At 37.5% G+C, this 20,773-nt stretch overlaps 1 protein-coding gene across 2 annotated transcripts; it reads left to right on the top strand.

Moving 5' to 3' along the window:
- Positions 1 to 9: 9 nt before the first annotated feature.
- On the top strand, positions 10 to 16,782 carry RCN2 (reticulocalbin 2). 2 transcript variants are annotated; one of them, XM_040493345.1, is made up of 7 exons: positions 10 to 392; positions 780 to 885; positions 3,952 to 4,148; positions 10,302 to 10,415; positions 14,026 to 14,122; positions 15,263 to 15,402; positions 15,948 to 16,782. In XM_040493345.1, exons 1-7 carry the CDS (start codon positions 249 to 251, stop codon positions 16,098 to 16,100), a joined length of 951 nt encoding a protein of 316 aa, XP_040349279.1. In that variant the 5' UTR covers positions 10 to 248; the 3' UTR covers positions 16,101 to 16,782. The 2 variants fall into 2 exon arrangements, with proteins under 2 accessions (XP_040349279.1, XP_040349278.1); XM_040493344.1 differs by having other exon boundaries at positions 11 to 392; positions 15,260 to 15,402.
- Positions 16,783 to 20,773: the final 3,991 nt, after the last annotated feature.

Genomic DNA, 20,773 nt, shown 5'->3' with positions numbered 1-20,773 from the left:
CTGGCGCCCCGCCCCTCCGCCGGGGCCATTTAGGCCTTGGGCTGGCCAGCCCCAACATCGCAGTAGTCGCTCAGGCCTCATCTGCCTACGGCCCGAGGAAAGACGGCCACCGCCCCCTCCGCGTCTCCTTCCCTCCTCCCCACATACGCCGCACCGCCGGTCCGCAGCTGCCCGCGAAGCGCCGCCGCGGGCTTGAGTCCCCGCCGGTCTCCTTCCTCGCCTCTCTGTGTCCGCGGCGGGTCGGCGCGATGCGGCTGGGCCCGAGGCCCGCGGCGCTGGGGCTGCTGCTGCTGTGTGCCGTTACAGCCGGCGCCGGGGACGCCGAGGAGCTGCACTACCCGCAGGGCGAGCACCGCAGCGAATACGACCGTGAGGCTCTGTTGGGCGGCCAGGTGAGGTGGCCAGGCCGGGGGCTGGGAGGGCCGGGCCTCGCACCGCGGCTGCGGCGGGCTTTGTCCCGGGACAAAGAGGGGCGGCCAGACGAGGCCTGGCCCGGGCTGCCTGACAATGGGGTCCGGGCGGGGCGCCTCTCACTCTCAGGGGGACCCCGAGGCCTCTGAGCCTGAGGAAATAGAGCGGCCCAGGAGCCGGAACCCTTCCACCCTCTGACACGGGGCAGGATCACTGAAGGTGTGTAGGAGGTGGGGGCCTTGGAGAGCAAGTGTGGGTCACCCCAAAACCCTGGACAGGAGAGGCTTCTGGTAGCCTTATTTTTTCCACCATTTTACCGCACTGATGGTAATGCTTTACCCCCCTATGTATTGCTTACCCCCCCAAAGGAAGAAGTCGATGAGTATGTTAAACTTACCCCTGAAGAGCAACACAAAAGACTGAAGTCAATCATAAAGAAAATTGACTTGGACTCAGATGGCTTCCTCACCGAAAGTAAGGACGTCCTACACAACTAACAATGGAGAAATCCCTTTGTAGGAGATAGAAATATAAACATTTTATTAAGCAGGTCTATCTGTTGAGTGTAGATTGCTAGTGTTGCAACAAATGAGAGGTACTGTGACGGGGGGTGGGGTGGGGGGAACATGTTGAGTAGGTTTTATCTGGAAATCTTTAGGCATAGGTTCCAAGTAAAAATCAGTGCTCTCCGGTAATATATAAACATCGTGGAAGCTACACGGTATGCGTAAGTCATACATTGAGCAAACACCCCGTTTCTCATATGACTTTTATCGATGTCAACAATAGACTTTTGACATAAATATGTCAAAAACCTATGGTGTTACATGCTGTATTGCTCTTTTGATATATGCTTCATTAGCAATTTAAGAATTTGCTTCTTTTTCATAAGTAGAAAAAGACCTGTTGCATGTAAATTATGTTTATTACAACTTACTACACCTGGTAGGGGCCTTAGAATCATCTTGTCCACCTCTCTTTGTAGAGCTGAAGAAACTGAAATCCAGAGGGGTAAGTGCCTTTCTTAAATGAGTGGCCAGGATTAGAATCCAGATTTCTTGCTCTTAATTCAGTTTTTAATATCCTTCACTTAAAAAAAATCTGAGGAGCACCTGGTTAAGCATCCAGTTTCGGCTTAGGTCATGATGTTATGGTCCATGGGTTCGAGCCCCACATTGGGCTCTGTGCTGACAGCTCGGAGCCTGGAGCCTGCTTTGGTTTCTGTGTCTTCTTCTCTCACTGCCCCACCCCCACTTACGCTCTGTTTCTCTCTTTCGAAGATAAACGAACATTAATTTTTTTTTTTTTTTTTTTATGAGGAGTACCTGGCTGGCTCAGTTGGTAGAGTTTACTTTTAAAAATTTGCTCCCGGGTAGGTTCTCCAGTCAGAAATGAAATGCACAGATTATTAAAAGAATATTAAATTGCTGTGCAACTGTTTCTCTTCATTGCTTAATTCAAGTGGTAAACCCTCTCAACTTTCTAAGTCGATCATCCAAAAAAATTCAGGAGATATTTTGTTATAACTCTTTTTTTTTTTTTTAAGCTTATTTATTTATTTAGAGAGAAAGAAAGAGAGCATGAGAGGGGAAGAGAGAGGGAGAGAGATAATCCCAAGCAGGCTCTGTGCTGTCAGTGCAGAGCCCTATGTGGACCTCAAACTCACAAACTGTGAGATCATCACCTGAGCAGAAACCAAAGGTTGAATGCTTAACCGACTGAGCCACCCAGGCATCCCATATTTTGCTATAACTCTTATTTAAATGCTTCTCATCGTCTGAAGTCAATCATAAAGAAAATTGCAGGACAGAGAAGTACAAAATAATTGGTAAATTTAAGATGTGTTGTCAGTAAAATTGTTGCCCTCAGAAATATTAAGGTTTTGGGTTCTCTACTTCAAATAAAAACAAAGCTTTGACTCTAGTTGTCCACTAAAAATAGGTCTATCTTTGGTTACACTAGCAAGCACACAGAAAAAGTTGATTTGGAAGACTTTGTGGTACCTATTAGGGCCTAGATATGTTCAAATATTTAATAGTAAACTTTAAATTTAAAGTTAAAAGGAACTTAGTTCAAATCTTCATTTTACATATGAGAAAACAAAAACTTGGGTGAGTAAACTTACCCCTTATGGCAGAGCTCAAGTGTGAACCCATGTTTCTGGTCCCTTTTCCAATCTGTATTCTATTATGTCATGATGATCTCTTTAAATAAACCAGAAGAAACCCTCATTGTACTTGAAGGACCCTTCAGAGAAGTTTGCTAATTTGCACTGTAAGAGGTAGGACTGGACTCAGGTTCTTGAGAGCCTGAAATTCTGTGGAAGGATTTTGGGCTTTAGAAACAGACATAGGTTTGAATCTGGATTCTGCTTACTGGCTGTGAGTCCTCAATTCCAAATGGCAATTTCTTGAACTGTAAAATAAATTAGATTAGAAACGGAAATGGACAGTGATTAGAATTGCCTTGCTGTGAAGATTAGAGACAACATATGTAGAGGACCTAATATATAATAATTGTTCAGTACATGGTTACCATGATAATTATTCTGCCCTAATTTAGAGTTTCAGGAGAGACAAAGTGTCTTCACTTTTCTATCCACTTGACCTCCCCCAAACCAGTTAGAGGAGTACCACTCTAAACCAAATGGTATATCACTTTTAAACCAAATGGTGTACTCCTGCTGTCCTTGCAAATATTCATGTTCTTCCCCGACCACTTTTTTTTCTATAATGCAATAGAGTAAATATCTCTGAATAGATTTTTTTAAAGTTGATCTGAACGTGGACATTAGAGATTTAGAAACTTTCTCTCATGTCTTCAGGTACCAAGATAAGACAGCTGTTGCAAGAGGGCTTAAATCCTAAATGCTACCCATAACTTTTGTTAAAATTTCACCCAGAAGTTTTATGACGTGGTTGAAGGACATATACTGTAATAGTGTTTCTCAAACATCAGTCACTTGAATAGATTTTCACAATTTAGACCATAGCTACTTGCCATCTGTTACTTCCTTAATATGGTTTTGATTCAACTCAACATGAAATTTATTGTAAAGGGAAACTTTATATTACTTTCATAAATGAAAAACTTATTTCTAATACATATTAAAATAAATAGGTAGTTATTAACATATTTGTACTTCCCAAGAGATCTGTGATAGTTAGCAAAAGTCATCTGCAATTTTGTGGATAATTTTTGAAAGTCAAATACTATTTTAGCTAATTGGTAATTCATTTAACAAATAACTTATTGAGCCAGGCACTTTCTAGGCATTTAGAGTACCTTAATGAACAAAACATACCCAAACTCTACTCAGAGTTTGCATTCTATTTGGATCACATAATATTATATTCTTAGATTCCAAACTGCTCTCACCACCTTCTACTCCTATTTCTATTGAATACAACTAGGCTAATTCTCTCTCAGTATTTGAAAACACTCAGGACTTTTTCCTTTTAGATAAAGTTTAGAAACGTTCACTTCTGTAAATACCAGAATTACCGTCAACATTCATTGTGTTCTGGGAAATTCTCACAGGTGAACTCAGTTCGTGGATTCAGATGTCTTTCAAACATTATGCTATGCAAGAAGCGAAACAACAGTTTGTTGAATATGACAAAAACGGTGACGGTAGTGTGTCATGGGATGAATACAACATTCAGATGTACGATCGTGTGATTGACTTTGATGAGAACACAGCTCTGGATGACGCAGAAGAGGAGTCTTTTCGGCAGGTGAGTATGCGTGCATGGGCTGTTCCTTTTGATCTATCAGTTCACTTTCCCTTCCTGCATGAATGAGCACAAGAGGTTCTGAGGTTATAGACTGGGATTGCCTTGTCCTCTGGGCAATCACCTGTTCCACTTCAGTGGTCATTTTGATGGCTTCCTTTCTCACCGGATTCAGGACTCTTATTCCGGACTACCTAAATTATCCTTGCATTTTTTTTTTTCCCAGCTGCATCATTTGTCCTCATTGCTACAGTTGCTTTTTAGTGTATTTTGAATATGTACCGCAGTATTTTATTTTTTGTTATTATTGAACAGTTTTATATCCTATTGACTAAGACTAGAGGCCCATTCCCATTTGTTAACAGATAGTTTTATATAAAATAACTATTTGAAAAAATTAATTGTAATAAAATACACTTAAAATTTACCATTTTTTAAAAATTTTTTAAATGTTTATTTTTATTTTTGAGAGAGCATGAGCAGGGGAGGGGCAGAGAGACGGGGACAGAGGATCTGAAGCAGGCTCTGCACTGACAGCAGAGAGCCTGATGCGGGACTCGAACTCATGAACCGTGAGATCATGACCTGAACTGAAGCCAGATGCTTAACTGACTGAGCCACCCAGGCACCCCCATTTTAACCATTTTTAAGTGTTCAGTTCAGTAGTGTTAAGTACATTCACATTGTTAATACAACCAATCTCCAGAACTCTTTTCACCTTGCAAAGCTGAAATTCTAAACCCATAAAACAACAACTCCCCATTCCTCCTCCTCTGGGTCCCTGGCAGTCACCATTGTATTTTCTGTCTTTGAATTTGATTATTCTAGGAACCTCATATAAGTGGAATCATACATATTTTTGTCTTTTTGTGAGTGGCTTACTTCACTTAACATCATGTCCTCATAATGTTGTAGTATGTGTGAGAATTTCCTTTTTAAGACTGAATGATACTCTATCATATGTATGTAGCACATGTATATCCATGGATATATTGTGTGTATATACCACACTTTGTTTATCCATGGACACTTGGGTTGCTTCAACTTTTTAGCTCTTGTGAATAATGTTGCTATGAACATGGGTGTACAAATATCTCTTTGAGATCCTGCTTTTAATTCTTTGGGATATACACCCTAAAATGGAATTGCTGGATTGTGTAGTACTTCTATTTTTAATTTTTTGAAGAACTGTCCTATGGTCTTCCATAGAGGCTGTACCATTTAAAGTAACTCATTTTTGAAGATTCAGTGTCACTATAAGTTTTGTTGATTCTCATGGTTTAATTTGTCATAATTAAAATATGTCTTCTTCTAATGCTTTTTTTAAAAAAGTATTTTTTTTAATTTTAAGTTTATTTATTTTGAGATAGACAGAGATAGTGTGAGCAGGGGAGGAGCAGAGAGAGAGGGAGAGAGAGAGAATCCCAAGCAGGCTCCATGCTGCCAGCTTTAGAGCCCGACTCAGGGCTGGAACTCACAAACTGTAAGATCATGACATAGGCCAAAAGCAAGAGTCAGTCACTTAACTGACTGAGCCACACAGGTTCTAATGCTTCTTAAACAGAGGTGAGGAAGACAATTTTTATTTAGGAGTTAATAAGAACTTTTAATTATTAATTTGTACGAACTTTTTAACACAAAGGAAAATAAGCTTAAGAAATTGCTATTTCAATATGAACTTTTATATTTCAAAGGTAACTCTAAAGACTTTTTTTGAATAGATAGTTTTTTTCTATGTGGAAAAAATAAACCCAGGGGCACCTGGGTGACTCAGTCAGTTAGGTGTCCAACTCTTGATCTCAGAGTCCTGAGTTCAAGTCCTGTATTAGGGACCCAGCATGGAGCCTATTTAAAAAATAAATGAGGGGCGCCTGGGTGGCTCAGTCCATTAAGCGTCTGACTTCAGCTCAGGTCATGATCTCACGGTCCGGTCCGTGGGTTCAAGCCCCGCAACGGGCTCTGTGCTGACCGCTCAGAGCCTGGAGCCTGTTTTGAATTCTGTGTCTCCCTCTCTCTCTGACCCTCCCCCATTCATGCTCTGTCTCTCTCTGTCTCAAAAATAAATAAATGTTAAAAAAAAAATTTTTTTTTAAATAAATGAATAAACAAAGTAACTGATTCAATTAAACCAAACACCTTGTTGCAAATTATTACATCCCAAAATATTAGTCAAGGATACTTGGATAACATTTGAGCCTCTTCCATTCTTTAACATTCCATTATGGTATCTACTTTTTAGGTTTTGTTGTGGCCATATTTATCATTATACATTCTATTTATTTCAGAATCATATTGGCCACTTGAGCTCTATAGGCCATCACTAACTCAAAGTGGATTGTTTTTTCTGCTAATGATTATGCTATGTGTATGCCACCAATGTAGAGGTTAAGGGCTTCAGCCTTGGAGCCAGTCTGCCTGGCTTCACATCCAGCTGTACAGCTTCATAATTGTGCAGCTTTGGGTAAGCTATTAAACCTCCCTATGCCTCAGTTTCCTCATCTCAAAAAATGAGGATAATAAAAATATGGAGAGATAGCAATAAATAGTAGCAGTTGGGTAGGTCAATAGAATATTAAACAGTAAACAAAAGAATAATATTTTAGGGGTGCCTGGGTGGCCCAGACGGTTAAGAATATTATTTTAATGTTTATTTTTGAGAGAGAGACAGAGTATGACTGGGGGAGGGGCAGAGAGAGAGGGAGACAGAATCTGAAGCAGGCTCCAGGCTCTGAGCTGTCAGCACAGAGCCTGACGTGGGGCTCGAACTCAGGAACCGTGAGATCATGGCCTGAACTGAAGTTTGACACTTAACCGACTGAGCCACCCTGGTGCCCCACAAAAGAATATTATTGAAGAAAGCATGTGTGATTCACATAGGTTTATATTTAATACATAATTAGCTTTTAAAAATTATTGAAGAATTGGTTAACTATATCAGCTTTAGATTAGTTAAGATTCCTTTTCCCTTTTTTCCTCCTTATTTGGGTCTTCATCTTACAGTGGACTACAGAGAGTGGAAATTAGTCTTTTTACTACTTAATGCTAAAAAAAGAAACAAACGATAATGAGATTTGGGATTTGCCTGTCTCAGTATTGTTTGAGTTCTGAGACTTTTCTAAAACCAAACCATGGAATGATATAATGACTTACCTGCTAGGTAACAAGAGAGAAGTTAAATACAATATTTTAAAATCTTACCAGCATCAGACTATAATTGTGTCTTTTTTTTTCTTTTGGCACCCAAAAGATTTAATAACTATTCCATCAAAACATGAGAAATGTTTATGTGTGGTTTCTTGAGTCTATATTCTTGGAACAGGGTGATTAGTAATAGATGATGGTGTTGAGAAAAAAATTTTCACTTTGAAGGGATACATGACTCATTAATATAACCTACTTAAGAACAGTTTTTCTTTTAAAAAATGTGTGGTTCTGATAATGGGTTTGCCACCAAGGTACTCAGTACATTTTGATTATAAGACTCTACTTTTTAAGAGTGAATTAGATCTTAATAGTGTAAAGGAATTGATGGATCCCTAAAATGAACACTTCTCAATGGGAGTCCTACTGGTTATTCTTTGACAACCCAGGAATATCTCTGCATGAGGTATTATCTCATGTCTCTCTTCATGTCTCTATATGAAGTTCCATTGATAATAGTTTATTAGAATTTGTTATATATAACCCCCTCAAAGTGGATATGGATTATAAAGATGAACTCAGAAACGTATGTATTATTCTTCAAAATAAAAATCAACAAGGATGAAGAATGAATCAGTCTTACTCAAAGTTACAGACTTAATTAACATTATAACATAACTAATCATCAAAAGGAATTGCATATCTAAATAAAATAAAATTTTTCTATATGGAAGCCTATTAAACAAAAATCAATTTGATGCCTGAATTTTATCTTATTTTTAGTAACTTTCCATGTAGAGAATAGAGATAACCTGTAATAATGGCCCTCTAAGGCTGTAAAATGCTTGAAAAAGCATTTCTTTACGTTATGATGAACAATTATAGTCAGCACTTTTAGGCAGGATAATTAAAGTTTGGGCATCTACCTGGCAAAAGTTCAATTGGTCTAACTTTTAAAGCCAGCTGCTGAATGTGCATGTACAAGCAATATTTATTTATGTAAGATAGAATCTGGCACGTGGCTGATCAGAATTTTTAAGACCTAGACTTTTGTTCTGGCATCACAGGTTATATATTTCCTCGTGTAAAATCATTAGTCTACCAAAAGATGGCAGTTTTGTTCTTCACAAGTTTCTGTGACAATATAAAAATAAATGATTATGGTCATTTCTACCTTTTTACTAACTGTATGTAGCACTTTCTACTCTCCACTAAAATACAGTGTTTTTACACAGAAGACTGTTGAGGTTTTATGAAGCTGACAGCCTTTTTTGTTGTAATCTTTTGCCACTTTGGAAAAACAATCTTCCTGTGTATTGGCTTCTTTAATTTGAGTTGCTCTTAAATTGTTTTCTTCAAATAACCGTGAATAAAACTGTTTTTTAAAAATCTCATTATTTCATTTGATTTTAAAAATCCGAGAAATATGAACAAGAAAACTACTTTCCTTAATTTTTTAAAAAACAATCTGAGCTTGTTGAAAGAGATCTTTTCTTTCCATAGGCAAATTTGGCCAAATTCAGCTCCCGCTGCTGAAACATGGACCTTTTTGCTCCAAACTGAAGGGTTCTTTCATAAGGAAATCTAAGCACTTGGTATTTTGAATAGTAGTTTATTCAAAAAGAACTTGATTGACTCAACAAAGTACCTCAAATTCTTGTCTACTTTTTCCCATGTTAAGCCCCTGAACAGCAAATGTAAATTATTTGGTCTAGTTACGTGAAATTAGGAAACATTAAGTTAAAAGTAGCTATTTGGAAACAAGGGTTGTTTTTTTTTTTTTTTTTTTTCTGTCATGATTTAGTAATAACTGGCTAGTGGGATCTGGATGGTTTAAAAGATGAACTCTTGGGGAAGAAGTGAGCCTCTCCACTGTAAATCAGTCATTTTAAAAGAACTAGTGTTTCAGTAAATGACTGCTACCTAACCTCTATTCTAGAAAACTGAAAAGAGCATTTATTTTCAACAATGAGATACATATATTAAAAACTTCCAAAATATTTGAAATTGTGGTTTTTTTTCATGTGCTGTTTAATACATACAGTTTACAGAAAGGAAAGTTTTTCCCATAAATTCTCAAAATAGAATTTATGCAAGATTAGCAATATAGCACTATTGGCTTCCAAGGTTCTTGATTACAGAATTCCTTTTGAGAAATGCATTAAAAACAGCCTTGTCTCTAATAGCTGCTTCTTGATTTACTACTTGTGCATACTTTACAAAAGGAAAAAAAGGAAGATGGTGTGAGAAAGTAAAAAAGTATGTTTACTTAACCTCAAAATAGGTCCATTTCACCTTTTGATGTGTTTGTACCTGAGTAATTATTAGCACTCTAAAGGGCCTACCAACAATAGACTTTCAAATATTAGATACATATACCAGAAGTATTCTCATAAGAGGACTATTTTTCTAAAATCTGTTAACATTTTTGAAAAGTCATTCCAAGGACCAGAAATTATTTGAAAATGATATATCAAGAATACATAGTCTGAATTTATTGCTTTTGGGGCATTCGGAAAAGTTGAGATTGTTAAAGAAGATAACGTGTAGTACTGTAGAAGAATAGGGAGGATCAAAGTTCAGCATACCAGCTGTATTTCTGACATCTCTCTCAATCATTTAATTTCAGTTTTCTATCAATAATAGTAATATGTAAGAGTTTTTAAATGCTAAGGTTTACTAATTGCTTGAGAGGGATTCTCATCCCAATTGCTTAATGGAGATTTTTATCCTGATTTTATAGCTGAGGAAACCAGAGAGGTTAAGCAACGTGTTCTTACCACAGCTGGTAAGTGGCATTGCTGGTATTCAGATCTGAGTCTCTGACTCTAGAGTCTATGTCTCAGTTGCTTCTCATAAATGTTTGTTAATTTGTCTAACCTACCTTCAAAAGGGCAATGTGAAGATAATGTATGAGAATGTACTTCAGATTTCACATAGTATGTATTTTTCAAAGTATGTGTAATGATGTTTGTGGATGAGACCTTAAATAAATTCAATGTTTAATTTTCAAAGCTTCATTTAAAGGACAAGAAGCGATTTGAGAAAGCGAACCAAGATTCTGGTCCTGGTTTGAATCTTGAAGAATTTATTGCTTTTGAGCATCCTGAAGAAGTTGATTATATGACGGTAAGGAAGTTTTAAGAGAATTCTTGAGTAACCAAAACTTTAAAACCTGTTTTTTTCTAAGTTGTTAAAATGAATCATCTAGCAATGAGAATTTTTAAGAGAACCCAAGATCCAAAGATCTCCCCACTTAAGATGAGAGGTGGGAAAGGATTTCTGCTGGTGGGGGAGGAGTGCTGATTAGGAGGGAGAAGGTAAATCTCTGTCAAATGTGTGAGTGGCATGCTTCCCTTGGCTGTTTTCTCCCTTATAACCACATTACTTTCATTGCCTTCCTTGTCCTTTTGTAGCTTTCACACTTTTCTGTTTTCCAGTATCAGTAGCATCAGTACTTCTATTTAGTTTACGACATCACTTGTAAAAACTTCAGGTCTGGGAAAACATATCACCTTCGGATCCCTTTTCCTAGGGTGTTGGTGAGGGGTGTAGGTGTAGCCGCTGCTGAATAACATGTTTGCAGCGTGAGGAATGATCCCTCTCATCACTTTAGTACTTAAAAGAATTACCAGTTTTTCAGAATTTTTGTTGAACTCTAGAATTTAGCTCAACAAACATTGATTGAGTCCCTACTATGATGCGGCAAGCTTCTTGAGAACAGAAACTATTGTAAAGGCTATTTAACTTTACTATTGTAAAGGCTAATATAACAAATAGCCTTCTAAAAAATAGACTAAACATTCAATATTGAGGTCTGTTGCCTAGCCTCAGCCTCCAGCTGTGTGGCTTGGTTCTCTGGATATTTCAGGGAGGGAAGATATTTCAAGGAGGGAACATAGCTTTATATTAAATGGGTCATGGCCAAAAGCTGCTGCCTTGAATAACAAGGCTGCAGTTAACCTTTTTCTCCATAGCCCAGTGGCAAGACACCATGATTGTGACCACATTTGCCACTGAGGCTTCTGATTTCTCACCTGGCACAAAACACACGACCTAGTTTTAGAACAATGCTGGGCACAATTTGTTTAAGTGCCAAAATTAAGTTAAGACTAGCTAATTGAACCCTAGCATGGCAGGCAGGTATTGATTCTCTGGGGAATAAGGAACAATTGAATTGAAGACTGAGGAGGGGAATGACCAGTGAAAACAATGAAATAATTTGGGCATCATGTGCCACGGCCCCAGAGTACAATGTGGCAATGGAACGAAATAGGCATGAACAACATTTTGAAGAAAACACAGCAAGAATGTTGACTGACTAAATAAGTGTGGGAAGAGAAAGGAAAAGCTAGAGAGGACTGTGAGGTTTTGAGCTTGTATAAAAATGATCAAAACAGTAGTACCATTGACAGAATGGGTTGTGTCAGGACGGGACAGGATATGCCAAGTGGGAGTTGACTCCCACTTACGTGACTGTGGCACATAAGATGTGTGACGAAAAAGTGGTGTCTCATTCAAAGCAGCTTCATTAATTCTTATTTACCTTAATTTGTTTTGGTGTATCCCTTTTTCCATTTAAAGATATATTTGATAAAGGAAAAGGCAGGGTACAAGATCAACTAGATGGTTTTACTTTGGATTAAAAGTTAGAATTTAAAGTACTTTCATTCATGTAGTTCCAAAATTTCCTTTTTTTTTTTTTTTTTTTTTTTGAGGGAGCGAGAGAATCCCAAGCAGGTTTAGCCTCATCTCACAACCATGAGATGCCTGAGCTGAAATCAAGAGTCAGATGCTTAACCGACTGAGCCACCCAGGTGCCCCCAAAATTTCTTTTAATCATGGCAACATTATTGAAATAAGTCTGTTGTCTCCCAAGAGGATTACTTAACTTGTATGGGATTACAGTGATTCTTAACTTGTATGGGATCACAGACTCCTTTAAAAGTAGGGAGCAACCTGTAGACTATCCCAGAAAAATCACATAGGCTCCTACACACAAAATATGGTATTATAATTTCAGGAGATTCTCAGATTCTCTAAAACTAATCTTTGGATATCCAGGTTTAGATCCCCTTATTTCTATATATAAAATCTGTAACATTTGATTTTTAGAAAACTAACAACTTGTATTTATTTCATGCAGATGTAAAGGAAGCCTTTGGGTTTGGCTAGAATTGGAGACTTTTGAGAATATGTTTTTGTTACAGTTGTGATGCTAGAATCCAGGTGGAAAGGTGTTTGGGTGGCAGCAGGTCGTGAGGACAAAGTAATAAATGTAACCCATAAGAAGCTAGGCATCAAAGAATCCAGGATGGTAATTAAAGAGTATAGCAAAGTCCTGGGGACTTGAATGTGTTAAAGGCATAGAAGAAGAAGCTGATGAGAAGAGATTGGAGCCTTAGGAGAGGCCAGAGTTAAGAGTGAAAGAAAACACTCAGGAAATGGAAAAGTATGGGAAAAGTCTTCCTAGGAAGAGTGTTGAGGGATTCACCCTAGAGAAAGGGGAAAGATAGCAAATTTAGAGAAAGGGGAAAGATAGCAAATTCCTGAGATTGAAGAGAAGGATGAGAGGAATAGGCATAAAAATAGAGGTAATTAAAGGTGAGGATGCAATGCTGATAAACAGGCATACCTTGGGGCGCCTGGGTGGCTCAGTCAGATGCTTCTGACTTCAGCTCAGGTAATGATCTCACAGTTCATGATTTCAAGCCCCACATCGGGCTCTGTGCTGTTAGTGTGGAGCCAGTTTAGATCCTCTGTCCCCTTCTCTCCCTTCCCCATTCACGCTCTATCTCTCAGAAGATCTGTACCTTGTTTGGAAAAATGGGAGAGTATTTGGATAGAATTGTAGTCAGGCTCAAAGTGGAATTTTCAAAAAACAGCTTTAGAGTATGTGTTAGGGAAACTGAGGCAGAGACAGACTTCCAAACTGCAGTGAGAGCCCACTGAAAGGAATAAAATTAATTTATAAACGTTAGGTTTGTATTTGTATTTGTGTTTCTCTTTCTTTTAGACTTTATGATTCTGGAATAAAGGAGAAAGTGATGTGGGTCTGCTGTACAGGGTGGAGATTGGCAAAGTAAGAAAAGGGTACAAGAAGATACAGGAAGGTAATAAGGGAAGGCCTCAAATAGCTGACCGTTAAACAGGTCACCTTGGGTCAAATGTAACTAGAAAGCGTGTAATCTTTGGGTTAGAGAGGATTGGTTGATAAGAAGCCATGATAAGAATGAGGAGCAGATTTGGGGCAGTGGATGGGGTAGATTTGGTGGAAGAGGAAGAAAGGAGGTGTAGGTTTATGGAGGACTGACACATTTCACTTAGATCTAGAGGCAGAACACTTCCACGCAAAGGGATCTAAAATGGGGGTTCTTTTGGATTTGTTAATGGACTAGATGAAAAGTGGACCTAAAGGAGACCTAAGTGATAAGAGGTGTCCTTCTGGAGAAGGAGGGGAATGTGCAGAAAATAGGATTGTGAGTTTAGTGTTCAGGTTGTTTAGGAAGGTGAAGTGGAGTTCTTCTCAATAGCAGAAGCTTAAAGACATTGAATTTAAAACTACTTATATTTGTGGTTTTATTCCTACTTCTAAATTCCAGTTTAGAAAGATTGTCTTGCAAGTATGGACAACTGAAATGATTATTCCTAAAGAACTTCTGTACTGGGATGGATTCAGACGGTGGTGGGAAAATTTTGTAACTAATTGTTGTTGTTGTTGTTTATGAACATACAATAGGAATTTGTCATTCAAGAGGCTTTAGAAGAACATGACAAAAATGGTGATGGATTTGTTAGTTTGGAAGAATTTCTTGGTGACTACAGGCGGGATCCAAGTAAGTACCCTGGGATGTGTGGAAGGAGGAAGGAAACATGGGAATTAAAGAAGAAAGGTATTGGGAGAGAGCCTTACTCTGTTTGAGGTCTGTTTGACAGAGGGAAATGGAACAAGAAGAATTGTGCCTGATTTCTGCTTGTTCTGCCGAGTAAATATAATATAAGCAAAACAGACTCATGGCTTATGTGAGAATGCTATCTCACTTTTAGTTCCACTTGTAGATTCAAAGAGTTTTCTTCCTTTCCAAACAAACGTAACATAATTATCGATTCAAATGGGCAAGGAGGTAGAGGTTGATATTTTTAAACAAAATCCTGTACCTTTGCATGTAGATCTTAAAAGAAAAAGAAACAAAATACTATAATTACTGGTATAGACCATGGATGGCATCTTACTGAGTGTTTGAAATTTGAGGAGTCTGCATGTGCAGCTTTTTCTTTTCACAGAGGTCTTTTTGGAATTGTTGCTTCAAAGCATCACTTAGTGTGAATTTCACTTTAAAATTACACATGTTACTTTATAAGCACACATGGCAAGCTTTATATAGCCACATGATGTACATGTAATGTGTACATGGGTACATGTACCCCGCTCAAATGTGGGGAAACTAGATACCAGAACAATTAGCAGCAGTTAACAGACTTAACTTGTTGTGATAATATACATCATTTTAAAAACTCTGAGTGGTGGGGCACCTGGGTGGCTCACTCAGTTAAGTGTCCTACTTTGGCTCAGGTCATGATCTCACAGTTCATGAGTTCTCGTGAGTTCGAGCTCTATGTCAGGCTCTCTGCTGTCAGCAAAGAGCCCGCTTCTGATCCTCTATTCCTCTCCTTCTCTGTCCTTTTCCTGCTCATTCTCTCTATCTCTCTCTCTTTCAAAAAAAAAAAAAAAAAAAAAAACCTTTAATAAAAAATAAAAACTCTGGGTCATTTAGACTTACATGTCACTTTTGAAAATTATATAGTGTATACTTATTTTAGGACTTTTCAGATATGTAGATCTGTTTCATTGGGCTTCCTTGATGTAGTAAGCTTTAAATTCATTTCCTTTATTCTAGGGATGTACCAAACTTCTTATTGGATACAGGTTCTATTCTTGTGTATGCATATTGTGTTTTATTTTTTTAATTAAGCAGCAAATGAGGATCCAGAGTGGATACTGGTTGAGAAAGATAGATTCCTGAATGATTATGACAAAGATACCGATGGCAGGCTTGACCCCCAAGAGCTGTTGTCTTGGGTAGTACCCAATAATCAAGGAATTGCACAAGAAGAGGTGAGTGTTAAAAAGTGACTATATATTCTCTTCTTCCCCAGATTTGGTGCTATTAATAGAATAGAAGTTCAAAGCCATAAGCTGAAGAAAGAAGTAATGGAATCATTATTTCTTTAGGATCCATGCATTGCAATTTCTTGACTTAAATCTGTGAACTGTTTTAGATTGTCAAGGAAGTTAAGATTATATCATGTATTAATTTGATAGTACAGTGAATAGAACAAAAAAAGTTTATACTTTACCTATAAGGGCCCAAAGTGGGTTATATTAATTTTGCTTAACTTTGCTTAACTCCAATCCTGAATTGGATTTGAGTGGGGAGGAGGCAGAACCTAGCAGAAATTAAGAAAGGAGATAGTAAGAGAAGCGGTAGATAGCTTGGTTATAATGTGTAATATTTTGAGATACTGAGATAATAATGAGTATTTGGCACACCTGAATGATTTTGACAAATCCAATCACATTGAAATGTGAACATCTTGCTGAAAATACTTACACTTGACACCTTTTGGTTTTATTTTGTTTTGTTTTGTTTTGTTTTAAAGGCTCTTCACCTAATTGATGAAATGGATTTGAATAGTGACAGAAAGCTCTCTGAAGCAGAGATTCTGGAGAACCAGGACTTGTTTCTTACCAGTGAAGCTACAGATTATGGCAGACAGCTTCATGATGAGTATTTCTATCACGATGAGCTTTAATCCCTGGGTAGATCTGAGTAGAGTACTCTGTCTCTTTTATAATTTGTTACCAGCTTTACTTTTGTGATAAAATATTGATGTTATATTTTACACTCAAGTCTTAACACAGTCAAAATGATCTTAAATGTAGATTGTAATTTTGGCCTTTTAGAAGAACAGAACCAAACCTGGTATTTATTTCAAAATGTATTGAAGGAATAAAACATTATTGTGCCATATGACAACAAAGTCTTTCCTAAATATTCCATCTGTTTAGTACTGTATCGTGGGATATTTGAGTTCTATTTCCATACTTGAAAAAAATGCAGGATTTTAGAGATGCCTGAACAATATTATTTAAATAGTATGTGACTGAGCTATCAGTTTTTCTTTTGTTTTAAGTAGATTTAACTTTGGAACTGACAGAAAGGACATTGTTTTTAGGTTTAGCATTTTGTTTTAAAACCTTTAAAGGAACCTTTAGAAGGACTTATACCTCACATTTTAATGTTGAGAAGTTCTGCTTAATTTTAAAATGGTTTCTATAAAGGGTTTTATTGTATGAAATAGAACTATATTTTTGCATATGTATAGATAGTAATTATATTTAATGTGTAACTATAGCGTTATGGTGTGTGGAATTTGACATTGTCCAGAACTCTTCATTTTTGACTGATTAAAAATGAAATGTCCTATCTTTTTATATGTTTGTTTGTTTTTCTTTGATCTCCCAGATATTTCACATAGGTTTTGTTATTATACATGATCTCACCTTATTCGTTCTTAGATTTTGGTAGTGAGTGTTCTCAAAACTTAAATTATTCTTGCTGCATATTCTTATTTTTTTTTCTTTTTTTGATAAAAGAATCAAGTTATAATTGAATGTACACTTGACCTACTTTGGTTGCTATTGTAACAAATGTAGTCTTGCTGTTTTGTGCTAGAAATAACCCTAAGAATTACACAGGTTGAAATCAGTAGTAGAGCTGGTGAGTTATCAGTGATATCGTTTACTGTCCATTCTATTGAAATTAAAATCATACTTGGTAAGTATTTGTCAGTTTCAACCTCATTCAGGGGATCCATTTATTCACCTTTGTGGGGGGGAAGAAAAGTGACAAGGTGAGGAATTTGCTTTCCTAGCTCTTACCTATGGGGCACTTAGGTGGCTCAGTTGGTGGAATGCCAACGTCGGTTCAGGTCATGATGATCTTGCAGTTCGTGGGTTTGAGCCTCTCATCGGGCTCTGTGCCGACAGCTCAGAGCCTGGAGCCTGCTTTTGGATTCTGGGTCTCCCTCTCTCCGCCCCTCCCCCACTGTCTGTCTCTCTCAAAAATGAATAAACATTTTTAAAAAATTTTTTTAATTACTTTTATTTGTGGGGGAAGAGGTCAGCTATATATTCTGTTAATCTTCTTCCACAATAAAGTTGTGTCTTCTATGGCACACATAGCAGTCAGGGGGCTTAGCAAGTCTTCAATGAGTATTTGAGAAAGCCTGAAGCTCTTTTTGATAGAATTAACAGCATCTACCTACCTCTCTGTTGTCCCCATCTTTGCTGATGTGAAGTGTGAATGCAAATTGTAAACTCTTACACCATACTGATAGCTTGCTTACCCTGGTACCTAAAGTATAAGGTTTTCATTTTAACCTACAACACCTATCTGGTGATAGCAGTTTAAGATTTAAAGATACACCATTATCACTCACTTGTCACTTGTCAGCCTTACTGAAGTTGGGATATTAGAAATAACCAGTTTGATTAGCATGATACTATTTGTTTTTGTTATTAGGTTCTTCAAAATCTATATCAGAATTGTTAGATCATTAGATACGGATTTTATTTTTATCTTAATGAGTTAAGAATTAACATTCTAATTTTTTTTTTTTACATTTAATTTTGAGAGAGAGAGAGAGACAGAGCGCAAGCAGGGGAGGGGCAGAGAGTAAAGGAGACACCGAATCTCAAGCAGACTCCAGGCTCAGAGCTGTCAGCACAGAGCCCAACTCAAGGTTTAAACTCATAAACCGTGAGACCATGACCTGAGCCGAAGTCAGCTCAACTCACTGAACCGCCCCGGTGCTCCAAGAATTAACGTTCTACATTCAGCCTTGATATCATCACATATAAGAATTTTGGTGACATTATTAGTGTTCAGTAATATCTGTTCTCCTTTATTCCTGGCAAGAGGAAAATTACACTTCCCAGCCTCCCTGTAGGTAGACAGTTACCTCTGACCAGTTAAAAGTGAGTGGAAATAGTGTGTGTCACTCTCAGACTGGGCCAGTGACCAACCCATTTCCTTTGCCATGGCATTGTAGAGAAGGCCTCAGGTGACATGGTGGGGCGACAAGATCAAAGAGGCCTTGATTTCTGAGTGACCACATGGAGGTCAGCTGGACCCTCAGTGGACTTTGCGTGATCAAAAAATACAACTTTTACTCTGTTAAGCTGCTGAGATTGTGTGTGTGGTTGTTAAGCCACTGAGATCTTGGGGGAGGGGGGATATGTATGTTTAACCACAGCAGAGCCTAGCTTATCCTGAGTGAAAATTTAGTATTAAACAACTGGCTTTTACAGGCAAACGGAGAAAAAGAATCCTCTGCTTGAGAAGAGCTTCTATATCTTCTAATAAGTCAAACTAGAAAAATTATTAAAAATTAAAAAATTTAAAAATAAAGCTTTTGTTTTTATTTTTATGGAATTAGGAGAATTTGAATATCTTTGTAGCATGAGAGTAAAAATGGAATGTGACTTTTTGAATTATTGGCTGATTCTGGCTAAAGGACTTAATCACTTCCATTGTTTGACTGCAGGTACTACTTCAAAATGAAAAAGTTGACAGGATTTGTATAAATCAATTCTTAGGTGGTTCTGATTGGGCAATGTTACAGGACAGAAAATGGCTGTCTAGTTTGTGATATGAATTTAAAGGAAGCCAGGACACTCAGGGTAAAAGCCATGATGTCATGTTTGGCTTGTTCTTTCCATTGCAGTTTTTTACAGCAGCTTTATTTTTATTTTCCATTTGCAGCTTTATTTTTTACAGCACTTGCAGGTTCACAACAAAATTGAGCACAAGGTACAGTGATTTTTCCATATACTTTCTGCTCCCCATATACGACCAGCCTTCCCGCTCTCAAAATCCTACACTGGGGTGGATATTTGTTACAATCAGTGACCACACAATGACACGATATTATTACTCAAAGACCAAAGATCATGGTTTACGTTAGGGTTCACGCTTGGTGTTGCACATTCTGTGGATTTGGACAAATATATAATGACATGCATCCACCATTATAGTATCATATAGAGTTGTTTCACTGCCCTAAGAATCATCTGTGCTTCTCCATCCCTAACCCCTGGCAACTACTGAATTTAGTATCTCTAGTTTTGCCTTTTTTAAGAAGTCATGTAGTTGGAATCATACAGTATGTGGTCTTTTCAGATTCCTTTACAGTTTTAAATGTAAGAATAAATTTGTGCTGTTCGTTCTCTAAGGTTTTTGTGTAACAACATTTCCTTTTCAGTGAGAAATTTCTACTTATAAGCTATGAAATCTTTTTTTCACTTTGGAAAATGGTTTTAGGAAAGCCAATTAGAGTGAAAATTTTGATAAAAGTATTAACAACTAATTTGCTTTATTTCAACATTGAGTTTTGTGGAATAAATATTTGGCTAGATTCCTAGTTCTCCTACCTAAGGGCTTCCAGAGAAGCTACCAAATATATCTCAGTTTTATTTGGAAAAAAGGACTCAATCCAAACACAAAGAAAAACTAATACCTAAAGTTTGCCATATCTTCATTTCAAATTAACCAAAGTTAGTTCTGAGGTTGTAGAAAGGAAATCATTTGAGTTTATAAAACTATTAAAAATGGTTAAAGAATCATTAGAATATTAGAATATCTCTAGAATAAGATAGCCTTTAATCTTGACTTTACATACCTTAAAAAATAAAGTCCTAACTAGTTCTCTGTTCTACAAAGATATTTTTCATCTCTTCTGAGACCAGGTTCCAATGAACAGAAGGCATCACTGTGTTGCTCTTTTGTACCATTAGCAGTGGTTAGTGACACAGGCAAAGAGGCTATCCCATTACAAGATACACTGAAAACATAAACACAGGTATTTTTGTGCCAGCTGCTGGACCGTCAGAACTGATGCCGTGTTGTTCTATGACAATGACATTATGCAAGTCATTGATTTCCTAAGAATACTCTAATGAAAAACTTGATCACATTTAATTGTGGACTGCCTCCAGGGTGATAAGGAAAGGGGAGCTAGGCTCAGCTGAGACTGAACTGTGATGAAGCGATTTACACATTACCTGATGGTCACACAGCAAGTTAGTCTTCAGTCTGCTCCTTCAGCCCTTCCCCATGATATACTGCAACATCTCAGCTAAACCCTCTCACTTCCAAACAAGCTACCAAAGCAAAATGCTTAACAGAGGGAAAGAAATGGGGATGGTTTGTATTAATGCCACTACCCTGCTAAATTTAAAGACATGATAAACATTTATAAAAGTTTATGTGTGGCAAGAAGAAAAAGTATAACAGTTTATCTAGAAATCAGTGTATTATCTTGCACTTAAAAAATGGAATGTAAGCTTCTTGAGGGCTTGCAGCTATATCTTCTTTACCATTGTGTGTCCAGGATGTGATTAGCACATAGTAGATATCTACTGA

Source organism: Herpailurus yagouaroundi, unplaced genomic scaffold (genome assembly GCF_014898765.1).
Source record: "Herpailurus yagouaroundi ecotype Mexico unplaced genomic scaffold, PumYag 184, whole genome shotgun sequence".
Taxonomy (NCBI): Eukaryota; Metazoa; Chordata; class Mammalia; order Carnivora; family Felidae; genus Herpailurus; species Herpailurus yagouaroundi.
The sequence above is the reverse complement of the archived record's forward strand: the minus strand, read 5'-3'. Positions and strand labels throughout refer to the sequence as shown.